The sequence below is a fragment of the Strix uralensis genome, chromosome 3, assembly GCF_047716275.1.
Source record: "Strix uralensis isolate ZFMK-TIS-50842 chromosome 3, bStrUra1, whole genome shotgun sequence".
Lineage (NCBI taxonomy): Eukaryota > Metazoa > Chordata > Aves > Strigiformes > Strigidae > Strix > Strix uralensis.
In genome coordinates this window covers 29,319,346-29,338,732 of record NC_133974.1, presented here as the reverse complement: position 1 = coordinate 29,338,732, position 19,387 = coordinate 29,319,346, and the positions used below count along the sequence as shown (strand labels likewise).

Here is a 19,387-nt window from a genome sequence, read left to right as displayed (position 1 = left end):
ATGACAACACAGGTATTCTGAGGCATTAAGTTAGCCTGGAGAACACCCTGCTGCTAGAAACACGTTTTTCCTTAGGAGAAAATGGTGTGGTGTTTCTCTGTAGTGCAAAGGTAAAGTAAGGTTCTTTTCTCTGTAAGCTGAACAGGGAAAGGTACATTTTTACTTCTTATATTACAAAGACTATGAAGACTGTATTAAAACTGCTTTCTCTAGCCATATGAAACATAATTCAGAGCACTGGAAGGAAATAGACTTAAGTGGGAAGAGTTCATCTTATGCTCAATATAGCTTGAATTTCTAGCCCCAGAAAGAGAGAAGAAATTTCTGAATCTAATGGTTTCCATCTAAGGATTGGAGCTGAGGTGCCCTCCAAAATTGTCATCTTGTATACAAAGGGGGATATAGTTCTTTAATATAATTTGGGAATGAAAAATGAACTCAAATCATGATGCTCTCAGGGACATGCTGTTGCTTTACAGAGGAGTGCTTAGCAGGACTGCCCTGCAATATCTTTTAAGATTAATTTCAATACTAGGAAACTGAGTGGGAATTTGTCTATGGATATTAATATCCCAAAGTAAATGTTAGTAATCAAAAGCTTCAACCTGATTATGAGGACTTTCTAGTCCCTAGAGTCAGAGTATCTAGAGATAACTTTGAAACCCTGAGCACAAATCAGGCTAAAAATAGTAACATCAGAAGGACATCTTCCTTCTGAAATATATTTTACTTTCTATCACAAGAGAAATGTGATACTGTTTTTTTAATCAGTAAAGTATTTCAATAAATTGAAAAAAACCCCCAAATTGTTAAAAACTTTTTAAGTAACTGACAACTCAGGTAACTAAATAAGACCACTGTTTTAGTCAAACTCTGAACTGTGCCACTAGATCCATGTGACATAAACCCCTCTCCTACAATACATTTAAAATGGCCATTTCCTGCTGAATTAGGTGCTAGACAGTGTCTGTCAATACAGCATGGCTTGTCCAGACTGTCTGCCTCTGCTTGGAATAACTGTAGTCCTCTATCACTGTTCTCTCGGATTTGCACTTTTAAACCAGTATTTCATTATGTTTTGCATGTCACAAGATGTGTTTAACCTGTTGGTTTGGGTTTTTTTTTTTCTTTCTTCTGGATAGTAGGGACTGGAAATAACTTGGGCTTAAAAAAGCCCACCAGTGTAATACTTTCAGATACTGGGACAATCTGCAACATGGGGATGACACATTCACATTCTGCCTTGCAGAATGAGTCATTTGTGATGATATTTTTCTTGCAGTGTGTAATATTTGGGTGCAGTTTAGTTCTTTACTGAGGCACCTACATTTGTGTATCTACATGCAAGATAAGCTCTAGGCCCTTGTTACAGTTGATGGAGATCTAGTTAATGCTGTCTGTGGAATGGGGAGAGATTCATCTGAATGTCTATTTCACTAAGCTGAGCTATTTTCTTAGCTTCATTTTCTCTGTTGATAAGATATCTCAGGGTGGGATTGGTTCATTTATCTGAACATGGTCCAGTGCCATTTTAGATGTCCTGTGATATCGGAGACATGACTAGATCTGACAGGTACAGGTATCACACAGGGCCTGTGGGAGACCTGTACCCTTCCAGAGTGGCAGCTGGAGGGTAGACAGGGTATCTGACATCTAGGGTAGTAAAAATAGCTGTATTTAAGTAATTGAATCAAATCCTTACATTTTCAGTAGACATCAAAATTTAGGTATCTTAATCTGAAGCTGAATTCCATTCACATCTGATATGTTCATGAAAGGCTTGGAAGTAAGACATGGAAACCTGCAGAAGATTTGCATTCTGCTGCACTGGCAGATTCAGGACAGGTGAGGTGTCCTTCAGTATCTCAGATTGCACTAGGGTCTTAAGTTTAAGCAACTAAAGGAATATGTACTATAGTGTAACTTTCTCAGAGTTGTAATAAAAAAATATAGTAATATAAAGAGAATTGGTGAAAGCAGTTAAATATTATGTAGTTGTTACAGTCCAGGGAAGTCTTTGCAACCAAACTGTCTGAAATATGAACAAGAGTGGAGTCTTGATGCTATTTTGTATTCCAGAATTATATCATTCTGCCCTCAAAAGAAATGTTTATACAGTGCAGTTGACTTTTACATTTTATTTTGGCTATTCCTGCATGAGGTAAAGGTAAACCCATGCATGGGATTACTTTTGCCCCAGGACCTGGGTGCACTTGGTGGGTAATGCAGAAGGACGAGGAAGTCCAATGTGTGCCTCAAGGGGATTTGTTTTTAGGTGAAAATAGCCAACAAATTGAACTGTATGATGTTAACTGTCAAATAACCCTGTTATGGCATATTGTCATCGCTATGGATGATACATATTATACTAATAGCATCACATTAATAAAAAAATATGAACTTAATAGAATCAGAACTGATTTCAGCAATTGGTGCCCAACAGCATCCTCAAGATAAACATCTTATGCCCACAGACTGTGAGCACGGACTGCACCAGATAAATCAGCTACGAGCTTCAATTGTAACAAAGACTACATGCCATTCTGTTACTGATTTGTTATTAATTTGAGTTGATGATTTTTGGAGATTTTGATAAGGAATGATTAGGACTAATCAATTAAATGGAATCTCACAGAAATATCAGTTTTATTATAAAAGATAGTGGTGTAATGTTTTAAGTAGTCATAGAGATGTTGTTTAAAGTAACCGTACAACCAGTTACGCTGCTAGACGAGGTACCATTGTTAGACTGTTTGGTAAGGATGATTTATTGTCCAGTAGACCAGGTGTGTTAAAAGCTGTATTGTGAAAGGGCCTAGAAGCATGTTAAAATTGCAATGTGAGCCAAAGTCATTGAGTCAGGGGCATTAGAGGGTCTTTCTTTTAGGTCAGTAGTCCGTGGTGGTCGCAAAAGCAGCCCCCCGACTCATTTCAGGACTCAAGTGTGCATGACTGGAAAGAGGTGGGAATAAGAAAATGAGTTATGGGAGCTAACATATTTATGTATAAGAACTTGATTAATATGTATTACTGTATCCAATATAATCAGCATGTTACACGAGTTAGGTGTGCGTTGTTGGTGAGACGACTCCCCTGTGCACCTGGCCATTAATAAAGGAGTGTCTGCTTATCTACTTTAAATTGCTGTCGATAAGTTCTTTTATCCCGTTTTGGTGACAATCCTCCTGCAGCATCCAAGGTTACCCACTCCACTGACTGAGCCAACTCTGCCTTAATCCCTCCTGCCTTAAAAGACTGTCATGACAAATGGAACCCAAAGTTATGATCTAAATGAATTCACTACACATTTTGGAGGGATGGCAATTACTTAGAATGTGTTGGGAACCTGAGTATAACGTAAATGATATGGAATAAGGGGTGGAGGTTGTCCTGTTTTTGGCTGGGAGAGAGTTACTTTTCCCCTTCATAGTAGCTAGAATAGGCCTGTGTTTTGGATTCAGTATGGGATTTGGTATGAGAAGAATACAATTCTGTGATTCTGTGAATGCTGATAATATACTGATGTTTACGGTTGTTGCTAAGAGATCAAGGTCTCTCCAACGTTCCATGTCCTGTCCATGCGCAGATGTATGAGAAACTGTGAGGGCGCACAGCCAGAGCACTGGACCCAAATTAGCCAATGGAATATTTCATATCATGTAATGTGATGCTCAGTATATAAAGAAGGGGTGGCCAGGAAGGAGGAGGGTTCTCCCTCGCTTCCAGGATTATGACTGGGGGGATCCTGGTTTTTTTGGGATCACTAGCTGGGATTGGGCTGGGTATCAGTCAGTCAGTGGTGAGCAATCACATTGTGCGTTACCCATTTGTATTTTCTGTTATTGTTTTATTTTATTTCATGTATTAATCTGGTTTTATCTCAACCTACAAGTCTCCCTTTATTGCTCCAATTCACTTGCCCATCCCCCAGGCTGGGGGAGGGTGAGTGAGTGACTGCATGGTGTTTGGCTGCTGGCCAAGTTCAAACCAGGACACAGAATTGTATCATTCTGCCCTCAGAAGAAATGTTTATACTGTGCAATTTACTTTTAAATTTTAATGTCTGAGACTGAATTCATAATTGTGGTTACCAGGATTTTTAAGCTTTATTTCATGTAAAATTTATTTTAAATATTTTAAAATCTTGCAAAATCTGTATTAAAATTTTTTAAAAAAAGTTTTGTTTGAATATTGAATAATATATGAAAATTTGTTTCAGAAGTTATCTTCTATATATCCTAATAATATATATGAATATGAGGAAGTTTGGGTTGTTCTTTTTTACCAAGTAGCATATTGAACTTGAATTCCTATTTGCTATTGACATGCCTGACAGCCAGTAAGTATTAAGCGAGAAACTAGCAAAAGGAAACAGTGGAAAAGATAAAATTCCCAGGATAAACAGCTTCAAATGAATTAAGATAGCAGTTTGCAGTATCATTTCAGAAGTAATTACTCTTTTGGCTCTATCCAGGCTGGCATGTTTTATTATTCCTAGGGCTGGCAACCTAAGAACTAAGGGGATCCTACACCTTAAAGCAATATCTGAGGTAAACAGATGAGTTGGTGTATTGAAACAGTCAAAGTAACTGGCTTATATAAACAGAGTGCGTTGGCAGGACAGGGTGGCCATCCTTACGGCACTAATCAGCTGCCCTACACCGTTTGTATGAAGTTTGAGAAATGAATCGTGCATTGAAGTGTCTTGTTGCCCTGTTTTTTCAGTCTTTGCTTCCTGGATATTCAGTCTTTGGGTAAAAGAATACCTTCTCCTTTTTTGTTGTTGAAGATTCTATAGATGAGTTCTAATTAAAGGTGTATTTAGGTCATGAGTTAGCTAGTAATTTTATTAATTAGTCTAATTATTAAAGTTAGTTTCAGAAAAAGCAAATTTATAGCACTGTGAAGTAATTAAGTTCAGGATAACCACAAGCCTTTTAACATTCAAGTATAAGAACAAAATGATGTAACTTTGACTGCTTTTGTATTCTAATAGATTAAACTTGAATTTCTGTGTTGAAAGATTTGTTTTTTAAAATGCTCATAGAACTAAGTGTATTCATGCATGTATTCAAACTGCATAATAATATCTGTCCTTTTTATTAAGTTTCATTGTTGGAGGCTCTGAAAGTTTTGAAATTGGCCGTCAAAGAGTGATGGGACTATCTGTAGTGCTAGACTGAAGCTTTATAATTATGATCTACATTGAAGTTTTGTGAAAAAAAAGATGAGGTTCAGCACCAAAACAAATGCATCAACTGAGTGTTTTCTCTGTATGGTATCAGCAGCTTTGTTAAACTCGCTAATAAAATGTCATTACTCAGTTCTGACCAGTAACTTATCTGTAACTGTGTTGGCTAATAATAATGCTTAGACCTTCAGCAGAGAGGAGACTTAGTGTTGTAGGAGAATTCAGCAGAATGCTTACCATATAAGCAGGTTTAAAAATGATTGGGTTTTGCCACATTAGTGTGATTTCTCTGACCTTCAATCTCAAAAGTACATGGAGAACTTTGGTGGACCCCAGTGTGACAAGAACCTCATACTTCATCAGCAGCACTAAGAGAAACACTTGAAATGCTCAGCATAACAATACCTTGTGTTTAAACACATTCAGTTTTATAGCAGTCTTTAAAGAGATCAAAACTGTCATGCTTATTACTAGTTACCATTATAAATATGGCCAAAAATAGATGAAAGCTGCCCTTTCTTTTTAAACCATTTCTGCTACTTCAAATCATAACCAAGAAAAATCTTCTTTAACATTCTCTTCTTCAGCTAGTTCCTGGCCTGTTTCAAAATCACGTGTTCATCTTCAAAATCACCCTCAAAATGTGTTCACCTTTTTTTTTTTCCCCCTCTTATATAAGAGCCACTGTGACTATGAAAAAAAAAGCATTGTGCCTGACATCTATCACAAAACATAATGTGACATAACGCGTAGTTTAAGTCTTATTTTTTAGTTTAGTCTCACTTTTATATTGATTAGTCTGTGTAAAATGACAAGTTAATTGAACAGTTGAATTTAAGGGTGGAATCACGGTGTAGATGATGATGTATATTTGAGAAATATTTGGAAGTGCTTATGGGAGACCAAGGAGGGAAGATTGGTGGTGGGAAATTATGATGCCAGGATTGGCATGACAGAGGAGGGAAGAGGTCAAAGAGAGAAGTTTTTGATCACATGAACTTCGGAGAGGAGGCTAGGAGGAAGCAGTATGCCAAACATGGAGCAGGAGGAAAAATTCTGCCCGGGAACCTGTTGAACTGCCAGTCTCGCACAGGGTGTTCATCATCAGTTTTTTTAAGCGATGCCTCTTTTCTGTTCCTCCTCAAGGTTGACTCAGATGTTCTGGTATCCAAACACATGAGCAGTGCTGACTGCAGACAGTTTGGTCAGGTTTTTTCATGATGCTCAGTGTGTTACCACCAAAACTTAGAAAGCAAATTTCGTAGGTTGGTCATCATAAAAACACCAGCTGTATGTATACAAAGCAGTTCAAGTCTTAGTCTCATCTGAATTACTGAAAACACAAGAGGACATAAACATTTGAAGATACCTCTTCATAACATCCATGAAGTTTGGAAAGGGTTAAGCAAAAAAAGATGCATATCAAAAAGGGTTGTGGAGAAGCACAGAATGATTACAGTGAATTTGGTATTCTGATACTGTGGACAGGTATTTATGTCGTTGATTTAATATAAAGCAGTATTAAGCTTCTCAATAAAATTAAAAGTAGCCATGGATAGGCCTTATTGACATTCATAGCTGGATCTCATTTTTTTAATTAAAAATGAGAATGGAGATTAAATTCAGATTTTAAATTCTGCAGGCAAAACAGTTAAGGAGTCTAAATTAGATTTCATTGCTGTTTGGACAAAGAGGCCTAGCGTCTTCATAAGATTGTGCTTATATTTTGAGCTCTTTTTTGACACTTTCATATACTCTGAAATCCACAGAAATAGTAGAAAGGGGAGATGAGAAAATATCCATACTTCATCTGCCATTCTGTTGTTATGGGGCTAAGAGTCAACAGAGTAACAGAACTAATGTTTTCATTGAGATTGAATTATGGAAATCAAACCTTAGGGCAGGCTTTTATCTCAAAATACAGGGGAATCTTCTCAGCCCTTGACTGACTTAGCCATTCATTGCTGCTCTTTTGGTAAACTTCCCAAATAGCATCAAAAGGCCATAGTAATGAACATAGGACAGTCTTTAGATATGTATATGTCATTATTAAAATTTGTTAGTGTGAAAGAGAATACCAATGGAATACACTCCAGTAAACAAAATGCAGTTGTAATTGGCAAATGTTTAATAGTGATCACGGTATAAGTGAAAATTGCTTTATAATCATATGTTAATTAACTTATTGGGGATGAAGAAATTTATTCATATTTAATCCATAAGGGAAAGCATTCATGAGTTTTTCTAAAATATTGAGCCAGTCACTGACTCTTCAGGTAAAGGTTCTTTGCATCTGCTTCTGTTAATTCATGTTTCCTAAAAGGTGGGTTGTACATACTGCAGAGACCTTTTGCTTGTTGTTGACACATTTAACCAGTGTTTCAATATATGTAATTCAGTGTTTCCAAATACCTCTAAATATACTATAATTTTTCTTTAGGTTTCTTAATACCACTGATACACTGAAATAGTGCTTAGATTTAACTTTGATATATTGCACAAGACTGCTTTATATTATTTAAATCTCTTAAATCCTATTAGTGCCAAGAGGAAATGCCTCAGAGCCAGTTTGGTTTCAATGCAAACAAAATGCAGGGATCCTACTCAGAACAAATTACGCTGTGAATGTTCATCATTGTAAAGATCGATTACAAGAAAGGTAATTTTTCAGAGTTTTATGGAAAAGAATGGGAAGGAACTGAGCTAGCCATAACATGAGAGCAACTGTCTTCTACTTTGTAAGAGTTACTGCTTTGGGAGAAATATTAGTGGCTTGGTCACGGGCCCTTAAGAATTAATAGTTGAATTAAAGAAATTATAATAACTGTAGGTTTTTCTAGGAAAAAAAGATCACTCCTTAAATAGTGAACTGTAAGTGTCTTGATGTTACTCATTTTGCTACTCTCTTGTGACCTACATAGAGAAACAGTGCTGTTATTACAGACACATATATCTTTATACTAATATTGAACCTTAAATCAGTTACTGAATCTAGAATTAGCATAAGCGGCGCCACGTAATGTACACAGACGTTGAGTTTGTCCCTGTGACACAGCCTCTTCCCGATTCACCTGAACTTACACGTTGAAATAAGTTGCATTCTGACCAGTAATGCTCTGAACGCATTGTGAGTCTGTTATATTTCCACGTGACTGTGGCATCTAAATGTAGGATTGTGCAGTTATCTTCAACAGGAAGGAGAAACAGAAGAGAACAAGAAGGGGAACATGAAGTTTCAGGCCTCTTTCTTCATTTCAGATGTCAGGGGTCAGGAGGGGAGAAAGATACATTAACGTACATTTTGCTGGGGGACGTTTAGATTGGATATTAGAAAAAATTTCTTCACTAAAAGGATTATCAAGCACTGGAAGAGGCCGCCCAAGGAAGTGGTTGAGTCACCATCCCTGGAGGTATTTATAAGATGTGTAGACGTGGCACTTAGGGACGTGGTTTACTGGTGGACTTGGCAGTGCTAGGTTAATGGTGGGACTCGATAATCTTAAGGGTCTTTTCCAACGTAAATGACTCTGTGATTAGGGCAACTTTTGTTTCATATGTCCCTAATCACAGGTATCTTACCCCTTTAGGCTTTGTGTTTTAAAAGGTCAATAGTTTTAACTATTATCAGTCACCATCATCAACCCGTCTGCACTGTGCATCTCATCACATATATATATCTATATATCAATTACCATTCATTCAGAAGCCTTACAACATTCCCTTCACTCAACCTCAGTGATTATATTAGCTTTCCAAACTAATATTCCTGTTGGTGGTGTTTGAAAGGTAATTCTTCATTATGGGATGCAATTTGGAAAAATTACATTAATTTACTTAAATATTTTTATTAGTTTGATTAGTTGAAGAGGTTGATATATAGGCCTTAGTCTGCTGAGGCTGTGTACATGATTAAGTTCATGAATTGAAATAATGAGTCAGTTATGAAAAAGAATCTAAAAGGTGCTGTTTGTCCCTAAGTTGTGACAGCTCAGTTATAAAACTTAATCTAGTCACAGAAAGCTGCCTGACAGGCTGAAGGTGATCACAGTGAATCTTGGGCAATTAGTCATTTCTGTGATGGAAGGATACCAAATATGCACTTTAGATTAGGCAGTTTGTCATTCATTTCTTGATTACCTGATGTAGAACCTAGTTGTCCCAGTTCATCAGTATGAAGAGGTGAGCTCTCCCTTTTTTCTTCCCCAAGAGATTTAATATTTTTAATACAGGAAACAGATTTTGTTGATGTTAGTAATCTTGTTTCTTTCAATCAACCCGTTGTTCAGCCAGCTGCAATTTTGGGGAATTAGTGCTGAAAAAGTGACAAATACTTGCTTTTCTTCTGGCTAAGAGGATATGAATCCCTCAGGGAGGGTTTAATATGAAATATTTTTTGGATTTTCATTAAACCTGTAATCCACGCAGAGCAATGTAGCTTAACATATTTTAGGTAATTAGTAGAGCGATCAATTAGTGATAGGTATCTTTTGACAATCCTTTAAAGTTGAGGGTTGAGAAATCAACCTGTTTTAGAACTGTAACATTGTCTATTTTTTATTGTGACTGCTGTCTTTTCTCAATGTCGGTGCACAGTGTGGAAAGGAACTGTAAGTTGTCACATTGTAGAAAGATAAAAGGTCTTCTGTGATAGACTTTCTCATTGAGTTGAGGGTACTGTTTATCTGGACTTTGATTTCAGTTACTGTCTTGAAATTCATGACTAAACCCTGCTTTTATCATTCAAAATGCAACAGTGCTCTAGTACAAGAGTTCATGCATGCCATGGTTGCAGTACCCTGGGTTTTGACTATTACTCCCACATACGTTGGGCAAGTTGTTTGGCCCCTACTACTTTAGCTAAGTAGTAAAGGCTTTTTGTGTCAACAGAATCACAAGGAAATCCTTTTTTAACAAGACAATGGGACGGGATGTTTATGTATGAGTTAAGCATGGGTAGTATATGATTGAGCTATCATTAAACATTCTTTGCAAACTTAAAGTAAAATAAACGTACAGAACACTAAGTAGATTTGGGAGTAATTTGGAGCAATTTTTGTGGTCAAATGTGAGAACAATTTTGAAAGAACATACCTGATTTTTTCACTTTATTGAATATGTTGCAGTTTTTACAGAAATTGCATTCTGTGCCCTAGCTCTAGCTGACTTGAACATTCTCAATTAGAGGAGAGATGTTTAAAAAAGTGCCTACTAGATCTATGTTGTTTTTTGGATTATTTCAGACTGAGTATTGCCAGAGGACATGTTTAAAATAGAGCTACATTTATTAAAAATTATCTGTGTATAGTCTATAGTTCCAGTAATACAATAGTCCTAATAATAGTATAGTTTTAGTAATACAATAAATCTCCTTGTTACAAGAAAAGATACAAGGTTGATTTTTATTTTGACATTCTATGATATGAGTTTGAGGTACCTGGATGTCTCTCATACAGGGAATCTAATAATCTTAAATATAGGGAGGATAGCTCTTAGTGATGGTGTGATTATGTAGGTGTGATTGTGTTGGGTTTGTGTTGTGGGGTTTTGGTAATGGGGAAGTGTAAGGGACTGTGTTGGACTGTGTTTGTCTCAACATTGCTGCTGCACCACTACCACTTCCTGACCTCAATATCCTGTTGCCATGGAGGAGTATGCTCTGAAGGAGATGAATTGTCCCTGAAGAAACCACGATATCAGCCCGAAGCTGGAGCAACAACATCCGTGGCAGTGCTTACCAAGATGCGCTTGCACATGAGCTGAGTGGAGAGGAAGTCAGGGTGAGGAAGATGTGCAGAGGCTGAAGACGCCGCAGGTCGATCCCCTGCCGGCACAACTACCGTGAACACCTGGGCATGGCACATGGAGGAACATGGGGCGGCACGTATTACAGTGAGCTCCGTGGAAGTGGGCAGATTCTTCGGAGAAATCGTGGGGACTGGCACAATAAAAGGACTGTGTACTCCTCTCTTGGAAATCTTAATTTTGATGATCTTGATCTTCTTGACCTTGATCTTATCAGTTGGAGCTGGGACTTTGGTGGAGCTTGGAGCAAAGACCCCATCACCTGCACCGAGACCGAGCCAACGGGACATCACTGGATTTGTGGTGGTGGTAATTAATCTTGCTGCATCTCTATCATTTGCTTGCTTAGGTATTCTGACTTTTTCTTTCTTCTCTCTGTCCTATCGCTGTTATCAGTTGTTACGGAAAATAAAGTTTACAAGGTTGTACGGCATCTGACCTCTTTTGTGTCTTAATCTCACTCTTGGGATTGTTTAAGAACCCTCCCCGATATTGGATCGGGACATTTTAAATTGGCATCACGGACAGGATCCCTAGAGATGAGAGTGCTGCACTATCTTGCTGTGTTGAATGTAACCCTCTCAGGATGAAATAACCCCCTTTGTGTTACATTAAGGTGTGACCTCCTGAGAGTGACCAGGGGGAAGAGTGCACAGTGATATTACATTTGCGTTTGGGTAAGGTGTGACGTCCTGAGAGTGAACAGGGGAAACTTGTGTAACAAGGTGTGGCCCTCTCAGGACGATAACCCCTTTGAGTTGCTTTGTGGTAAATTACGGTGTGGCCTCCTGGAAGAGAAAAGGGGAAACTTGACATTAAGGTGTGACCCTCTCAGGACAATAACCCCTTTGCATTAAGAAAAGGAAAAAGAATGGCTACCCAGAAGGCAGCTGATGCTTGTGATGATGTGCCCTCATGGGTTGAAGGAATAGATAAATTATATGATCTTTTGGAGGCGCACCGATCTCGCCCCTCAATCCAGGGACAAGATTGGGTGAAAAACCACTGGTTTCAACCTCAGAGTGTGGTGGATAGGATAAGAGTATTGCAGAAGGAAGTTAAGGTTAGGAGGGGGAAAGGAGAAGCTATAACTTGTGCAGTGTTGGGAGTGAGTCTGGCATCTGCAGTGGAAGAGAGAAAGCAGAAGTCTTGTCAAGCTGATACTGTAATAGACTCCCTGCAGATGGTCATACAAACCCTGCAGGAACAATTGAAAGAAACCAAACAATTGCTAGAGGAGGAAAGGAACCAAAATGTAATATTAAAGGAGAAGTTGAGGGATCAGCTTTTGAGGGAGGCAGATACACTGGCGGAGGTAGAAGTGAAGCTTTCGGAGAAGGGGATACGGCAAATTTATCCCCAAGGAGATTTGCAGAAGGCAAAAGAAACCGTAGAAAGCCTCCCCCATATGTATCCGCTGGTTAAAACAGACTATGTGTACAAGGATGATAGCGATAACCGTCCTCAGGTTATCACCAAAGAAGTCCCATTTACAGCAACTGAATTGGCAAAGCTGAGAAAAGATTTTGCAAGGACTGCAAAGGAATCGGAGACAGAGTATGTGTGGAGAGTGTCTTTGTCAGGAGGGGATGGACTTTTGTTATTAGAGAAAGAAGCAGAAGGATATTGGGGTCCGGGTGTGCTTCTAACTACTGGCGGCTGCCGAGCCCCATGGTCATTGACTCAGAGAGCTGCGTGTTGGGCCAGAGGACTGAACCCCTTGGAGAGAGGAGATCCCCTTGCCATAACAGGTACGGTGGATCAGTTAGTGGAAAGTGTGCAGAAGGCGGCCTGTCTCCAGATGATGTGTGATCGGGAGCTCAAGCCCAACCAGGGCTCCCCAGTGATGTTGCCTGTGGACCCAGAGAGGATGACTCCCCTGATATGGGGACTTCCTGACTCCCTGAAACCCATTGGGATTCAATTACAAGGGAAGATTCAAAACACCCCCAATGGAGAAAGAATTACGGCTGCTCTGGAAGGGATAGTGACCCCTGACCATCAGCGGCCAGGGAGGAAAGTATGGATATGGGGAAAGGTAGCCCAGGAATTGATTAATTTTGGGAGAAAATATGGCCCAGTTGGTGGATCGTCCCAAAGAACAAAACCAGGGTCGTATGGGCTGCAGAGTGAGTTAGTGGACAACAGTCATCGATGAGGAAGGGCCAAAGCTTGGAGTCGCCCCGAGGTCAGAATTCTGGGAGAGGCAGGCCCCTAACTCGACAGGGACTGTGGCAACTAGTGCTTCAGAAAGGCATTCCCTGGGACTTGATGGATGGACTCCCAGCTCAAAAATTAGAACAACTTGTGCAGAAATGGTCAGGACAAAGGGCCGCTTTCAGACCAACCCCTAATGCTCCACCCTTGATAGACCTTGAGGAGGAGCCAACTGGGGAAAAGAAGGTGGCGGGAAACTAGACTCTCTGCCCACCAAAGGTGAGGGGGAAGGCGGAGGATGGATGTTTGTCAGACAACTCACCTGCAATACAAAAGGGGATTTACTGATTACTGTTGCTGTAGGACCAAGGAAAAGACTGGTAACATTTTTGATTTGATACTGGGGCACAAATTGCCATGCTAATGTGGACCGAAGCAGAACAATGTGGAATCTTGATTCTATCTAGAAATCTAATTGTCTTAAATGCCTTGGGAAAAACACAGTCAGTACCTATGACTCCAGTGATACTTTGGTTACCAGGAGAGGAAAACCCTGTCAACACCATGGTGACCATAGGATCTTTTCAGATGAATCTTCTAGGTATAGATGTTTTGAAGGGTAGACAGTGGCGTGACACCCAGGGAAACTCATGGTCTTTCGGTGTTCCCCAGATCAGGCAATTGGCCGAAACATCTGGCACAGAGGTGTTTCTATTGCAAACGACATCTACCCTACCTCCTTCCAAATTGACAAATGTTAAACCCTACCCATTGCCTCTAGGAGCAACAGAGGGAATTACACCAGTTCTGGAGGATTTGAAAAAACAAGGGGTTGTAGTTTCCACTCTCTCCCCCTTCAGCTCTCCAGCACGGCCAGTCCGAAAACCAAACGGCAGATGGAGATTGACAATAGATTACAGGAGACTCAATGCCAACACAGGTCCACTAACAGCTGCTGTACCAAACATTGCTGAATTGATAGCCACCATTCAGGAACAATCCCACCCTATCATGGCAACAACTGATGTCAAGGATATGTTTTTTATGGTCCCTTTACAACCTGAGGACCAGGATCACTTTGCCTTCACCTGGGAAGGACAATACACCTTTACATGACTCCCTCAACGATACAAGCACTCCCCCACACTTGCTCACCCTGCTCTAGCGCAAGAGTTGGAAACAATCCCCATAAAAGCAGAGGTGAAGATGTATCAATATATAGATGATGTGCTCATAGGAGGGAGTCAGGTAGAAGAAGTTAGAGAAACCCGTGAGGACATAATCACCCATCTAGAAAGTATAGGGTTGACAATTCCACCTGAGAAAATACAGACCCTTTCAAGTGATGTAAAATTTTTAGGAATCTGGTGGAAGGGAGGGATGATGTGTATCCTACCGGATACTCTTTTGTCTCTCAATCAGATCAAGATGCCAGAGTCAAAGAAAGATTTACAGCATGCACTAGGGTTGCTTGTGTTTTGGAAGAAACACATTCCTGACTTTTCAAGTATTGCTAGGCCCTTGTATGACTTATTGAGAAAGAGAGCTCAGTGGGAATGGACTCGGGTCCATGACACGGCTTTACAGCTGTTGGTGTTTGAAGCGACTGCCTATCAAGCCCTGGGTCCCATTCACCCAACAGATCCAGTTCAAATTGAATGGGGGTTCGCCAAGACTGGACTGTCCATCCATTTGTGGCAAAAGGGTCCAGAGGGTCCTGTTAGGCCCATTGGTTTTTATTCTCGTAGCTTTAAAGATGCTGAAAAAAGGTATACGACTTGGGAAAAAGGTCTATTTGTAGTTAGTCTAGCTTTGAGAGAAGCCGAATGTACCATCAGGCAACAACCTTTAGTTTTCAGAGGCCCATTTAAAGCAGTTTTGGCAGAAACTCCACTCCCTGATGGAGTGGCCCAGAGAGCCTCTGTGCGAAAATGGTATGCACAAACAGAACACTATTGTGAAATTTTTTCTGTATCTGAAGGAGCCATGAAAGTGTTAAATATACAAGATGAAGTAGACCCGGATAGGGAAACACCCTAGCTTTTGTCTGTCATACAAGTAGCTCCTCTGTTTTCTGGACAATTGCAAAATGTCTGGTTTACGGACACTTCGTCAAAGCGAGAGGGAAAAATTGGGAAATACCGAGCTGTGGCACTTCAGGTAGACACCAAGGAACAGATCATTACTGAAGGAAGAGGTAGCGCACAAGTAGGAGTACTAATTGCTGTGTGGAGCGTTTTCCAACACGAGGCTCAATCTGCTTCTTCTGTCTATATCTATACTGACTCTTACGCTGTATTCAAAGCTTGCACTGAATGGCTTCCATTCTGGGAACAAAATGGATGGGAGGTCAATAGAATACCTGTATGGCAAAAGGAAAAATGGCAGGATATTCTTACCCTTCCCAGACAAGGGAAATTTGCAGTAGCATGGGTAGCGTCTCATCAACAAGATGATACCCCGGTGAGCTGATGGAATGCCAAAGTGGATGAACTAGCCCGGCTGGCTCCCCTACAAAGCACCCAGATAGCAGGAAATTGGGAACATTTGTTAGAATGGCTACATGTAAAATGGAAACATTAAAGAGTTAAGGACCTCTATTGTGAGGCACAATCCCAAGGGTGGCCAGTTACCAGGGAAGAATGTAAAACTTGTATATCTTCCTGTGAACAATGTCACATCCGTCTGGACAGACACCCTCTAGAGGGTGACCCCCTGCACTTAAGAGAGGGAAAAGGCCTATGGGAGGCCTGGCAGATTGATTACATCAGTCCCTTTCGAAGGTCAGAGGGAAAGTACTATGTACTGGTAGGTGTGGAGATAGTATCTGGACTAGTGCAAGCTAAAGCATGTGCTAAGGCAACAGGAGAAAACACAATAAAAGCTCTGAAAGAATGGTTTGGAATTTTCCCCAAACCACAGTCAATCCAATCAGACAATGGCTCACATTTCACAGTCAAAGTGGTCCAAGAGTGGGCAGCCCAGGAGGGAATTTCGTGGGTGTTTCATACTCCGTATTACCCACAAGCAAATGGAATTGTGGAAAGAACAAATGGACTATTAAAACGCTTCCTCAAACCGCACAAGCCAGGATGGGCTGAGCAAGTGTGGGATGCAGTGACCAGCGTCAACAGTCGCTGGGGAGTAAATGGATGCCCAAAGATCACAGCATTCTGTCCAAAACCTCCTACAATTATGCCAGCTCTACATGGCCCTGATCACCCTAGCAATCCATCTCATTTTCCAGGACAACCTGTCTTGGTCGAACTCCCCACAGTGGGAGCAGTACCACTGGTATTGGATACCCCAATGAACAATTGTACTTGGAAAGCCAAAGGTGCTCATGGAAAAGAGCACAAAATTAATACAAGGTGGATTATTCCATCTTTCTGATTATAACCCCCTTCCGGTTCTCAAAATGAACCAAGAAGATTTTCCTTTCTTCTTCTTTGCAGGTAAAACCGCCCCGGAGAATGACATCCTGAGTCACGATGGGGGATCCCTATGTGGATTTTGATTTTTTGTGTAGTATTGATGTCTATTGCCTTATTAATATTTGTAGGATGTATTGCGTACCATCACTGAGACTGTTTTGGGCAACCGTTCTCCTCTCCCTTGGTTCCAGAGGAAGCTCCGGCTCTCTAAATGTTAACCAGGAATGGGAGGAAAACGAATCTGTGGTTTTAGGTCATTCTGTTGGAATTAGGGGAAGGTCCCTTTGCTAAGGTCACTACTGGGCCCATGAAGGGGAGATGGATGTACCAAGGCCTAAACCACACATGCGCTCTGGGCCGGGGGCATGGAAATCCATTTTCCTGCTGCATAGACAGACCCCCAACTCAGGCAAGTCAGACCACCATCTTCAGCTCCACAATCGACCAGAATGTACACCCTTTTGATACTTAATTTTGTGGCAGTTGCTTTGTTAGCTCTTGCTATATTTTTGCTCTTGCTATATTGTGGTATGTATGTGTTCATCCTGTAAGTGTCCATGTAAACCGTCTTGTAGTTGTACCTGTTCATGTAAACAACCACCTTCTCCCCGCTGTTCCCAAAGACAGGGAGCACACCCCTCGGCCTAGCCTGAGACACATTTTGTTTAAGTATGTTTGGTTAAAAAATTGTTAATTGGTATTGGTATTGTTACTGTTACATTTTATATGTTTGGTTAGAATATTGTTGAACAGTGTTATTGCTCATTTACCTTTGTTTAAATCTGGGACAGAAGTTTCTAGTCCCAGACGATGCATGCACTTTAGGATAAGGGGGCTTGGAAAGTGATTTTCCCGCTGCGCACGCTGACCCCAACTCCGGCAGACCAGAGCAGCAGACCGCGTGGACTGCCAGGGCTGCGAACACTTTGTGGTACATTGTTAAAACCACGGGAATAATGGATCATATGCCGGGATTAATTTCAATTCACTTTGTAGCCTTAACCTTGTTAACCATTATCTTAATTGTTATTATAATACTTCTTTTTTGTTCTTGTAAATGTCAACCATGTAAATTGCTGTCATGTTTTTCTACTGATTCATCGCAGCCTTAAAATTGGTTTATAAAATGTTTTGGTTCTATAAAGTTAGTTAGTTTTAAGCATGACGTATTTGTTAGAGATGTTTTTGGTTATATGCTTGTTAGATAAATATATTCGTATTTGTTAAGGATAATGTTAATAACATGTTTATTGACTAAAAATTTGCCGAAAATATTGTTTGTTATTGTGTTGCATGCTATTTCTGGCCTTTCTCTCTCTCTCTCTTTGCACCTTTATCTTTCGCGCCACCACGAAGACAGCAATGTCGAGCCATGGGGTGGTGTAAGGGACTGTGTTGGACTGTGTTTGTCTCAACAATGCTGCTACACCACTACTACTTCCTGGCTTCAACATCCTGTCGCCGTGGAGGAGTATGCTCTGAAGGAGATGAATTGTCCCCAAAGAAACCACGATATCAGCCCGAAGCTGGAGCAACAACATCCGTGGCAGTGTCTACCAAGATGCACTTGCGCATGAGCTGAGTGGAGAGGAAATCAGGGTGAGGAAGATGTGCAGAGGCTGAAGACGCCGCAGGTTGATCCCCCGATAGCACAACTACCGTGAACACCTGGGCATGCGCACATGGAGGAACATGGGGCGGCACGTATTACAGTGAGCTCCGTGGAAATGGGCGGACTCTTCGGAGAAATGGTGGGGACTGGATCAATAAAAGGACTGTGTCCTCCTCTCTTGGAAATCCTAATCTTGATGATCTTGATCTTCTTGACCTTGATCTTATCAGTTGGAGCTGGGACTTTGGTGGAGCTTGGAGCAAAGACCCCATCACCTGCACCGAGACCGAGCCAACGGGACATCGCTGGATTCATGGTGTTGGTAATTGCTGCATCTCTATCGTTTGCTTGCTTAGGTATTCTGACTTTTTCTTTCTTCTCTCTGTCCTATCGCTGTTATCAGTTGTTACGGGAAATAAAGTTTACAAGGTTGTATGGCATCTGACCTCTTTTGTGTCTCAATCTTGCTCTTGGGATCGTTTAAGAACCCTCCCGATACTGGATCGGGACAGGAAGGTGCTACAGTGGTGGCCCCTGTGAGAAGCTTCTCAGAGCTCCCTTGGCTCCAAGTTGGACCCACCTCTGGCCAAAGTGGAGCCAATTAGTGATGGTGGCTGCACCTCTGCGATAACATATTTAAGAAGGGGAACCTGAGAGGAGGAGGAGGAGGAGTGAGGAAGACACCTATGCACACACCAAAATCAGTTGAAGAAAGGAGGAGGAGGGGGATAGGTGCGCCTGAGCAGAGATTTCCTTGCAGCGTGTGGTAAGGGAGCAGGCTCTGCCCCCGCAGCCCAGTGGAGCAGATGCCCACCTGCATCCCATGGATGACCCCACGCTGGAGCAGGTGGATGTGCCCAAAGAAGGCTGGGACTCCCCACGCTGGAGCAGTCTGCTGCTGGGAGGACTGCAACCCACAGCAAGGACCCATGGGGGAGCAGTTCATGAAGAGCTGTAGCCCATGGGAAGGACTCACATGGGAGAAGTTCATGGAAGACTGTCTGCCATGAGAGGGACCCCATGCTGGAGCAGGGGAAGAGTGTGAGGAGTCCTCCCTCTGAGGAGGAAGAAACAGCAGAGACAATGGGTGATCAGTTGACTGCAACCCCCATCCCCTGACCCCTGCACCACTGGAGGGAAGGGGGTAGAGAAATCAGGAGCAAAGCTGAGGCTGGGAAGAAGGAGGGGTGG

At 41.2% G+C, this 19,387-nt stretch overlaps 2 protein-coding genes across 6 annotated transcripts in view; both read left to right on the top strand.

Moving 5' to 3' along the window:
• The window catches only part of KHDRBS2 (KH RNA binding domain containing, signal transduction associated 2), a 445,746-nt gene that overhangs the window by 39,121 nt on the left and 387,238 nt on the right, over positions 1–19,387 (top strand). The window lies entirely within an intron of this gene.
• Positions 11,865–15,190, top strand: LOC141941203 (uncharacterized). The gene is made up of 3 exons (XM_074863519.1): positions 11,865–13,126; positions 13,165–13,396; positions 14,573–15,190. Exons 1-3 carry the CDS (start codon positions 11,865–11,867, stop codon positions 15,188–15,190), a joined length of 2,112 nt encoding a protein of 703 aa, XP_074719620.1.

Excerpts from the sequence above, each read along its gene's own strand:
- LOC141941203 (XM_074863519.1), top strand. The coding sequence starts at position 11,865 with ATGGCTACCCAGAAGGCAGCTGATGCTTGTGATGATGTGCCCTCATGG. Across the intron at positions 13,127-13,164 it reads TCGTATGGGCTGCAGAGTGA|CTTGGAGTCGCCCCGAGGTC; the intron begins GTTAGTGGACAA and ends GAAGGGCCAAAG. Across the intron at positions 13,397-14,572 it reads AGCCAACTGGGGAAAAGAAG|ATCAAGATGCCAGAGTCAAA; the intron begins GTGGCGGGAAAC and ends TCTCTCAATCAG.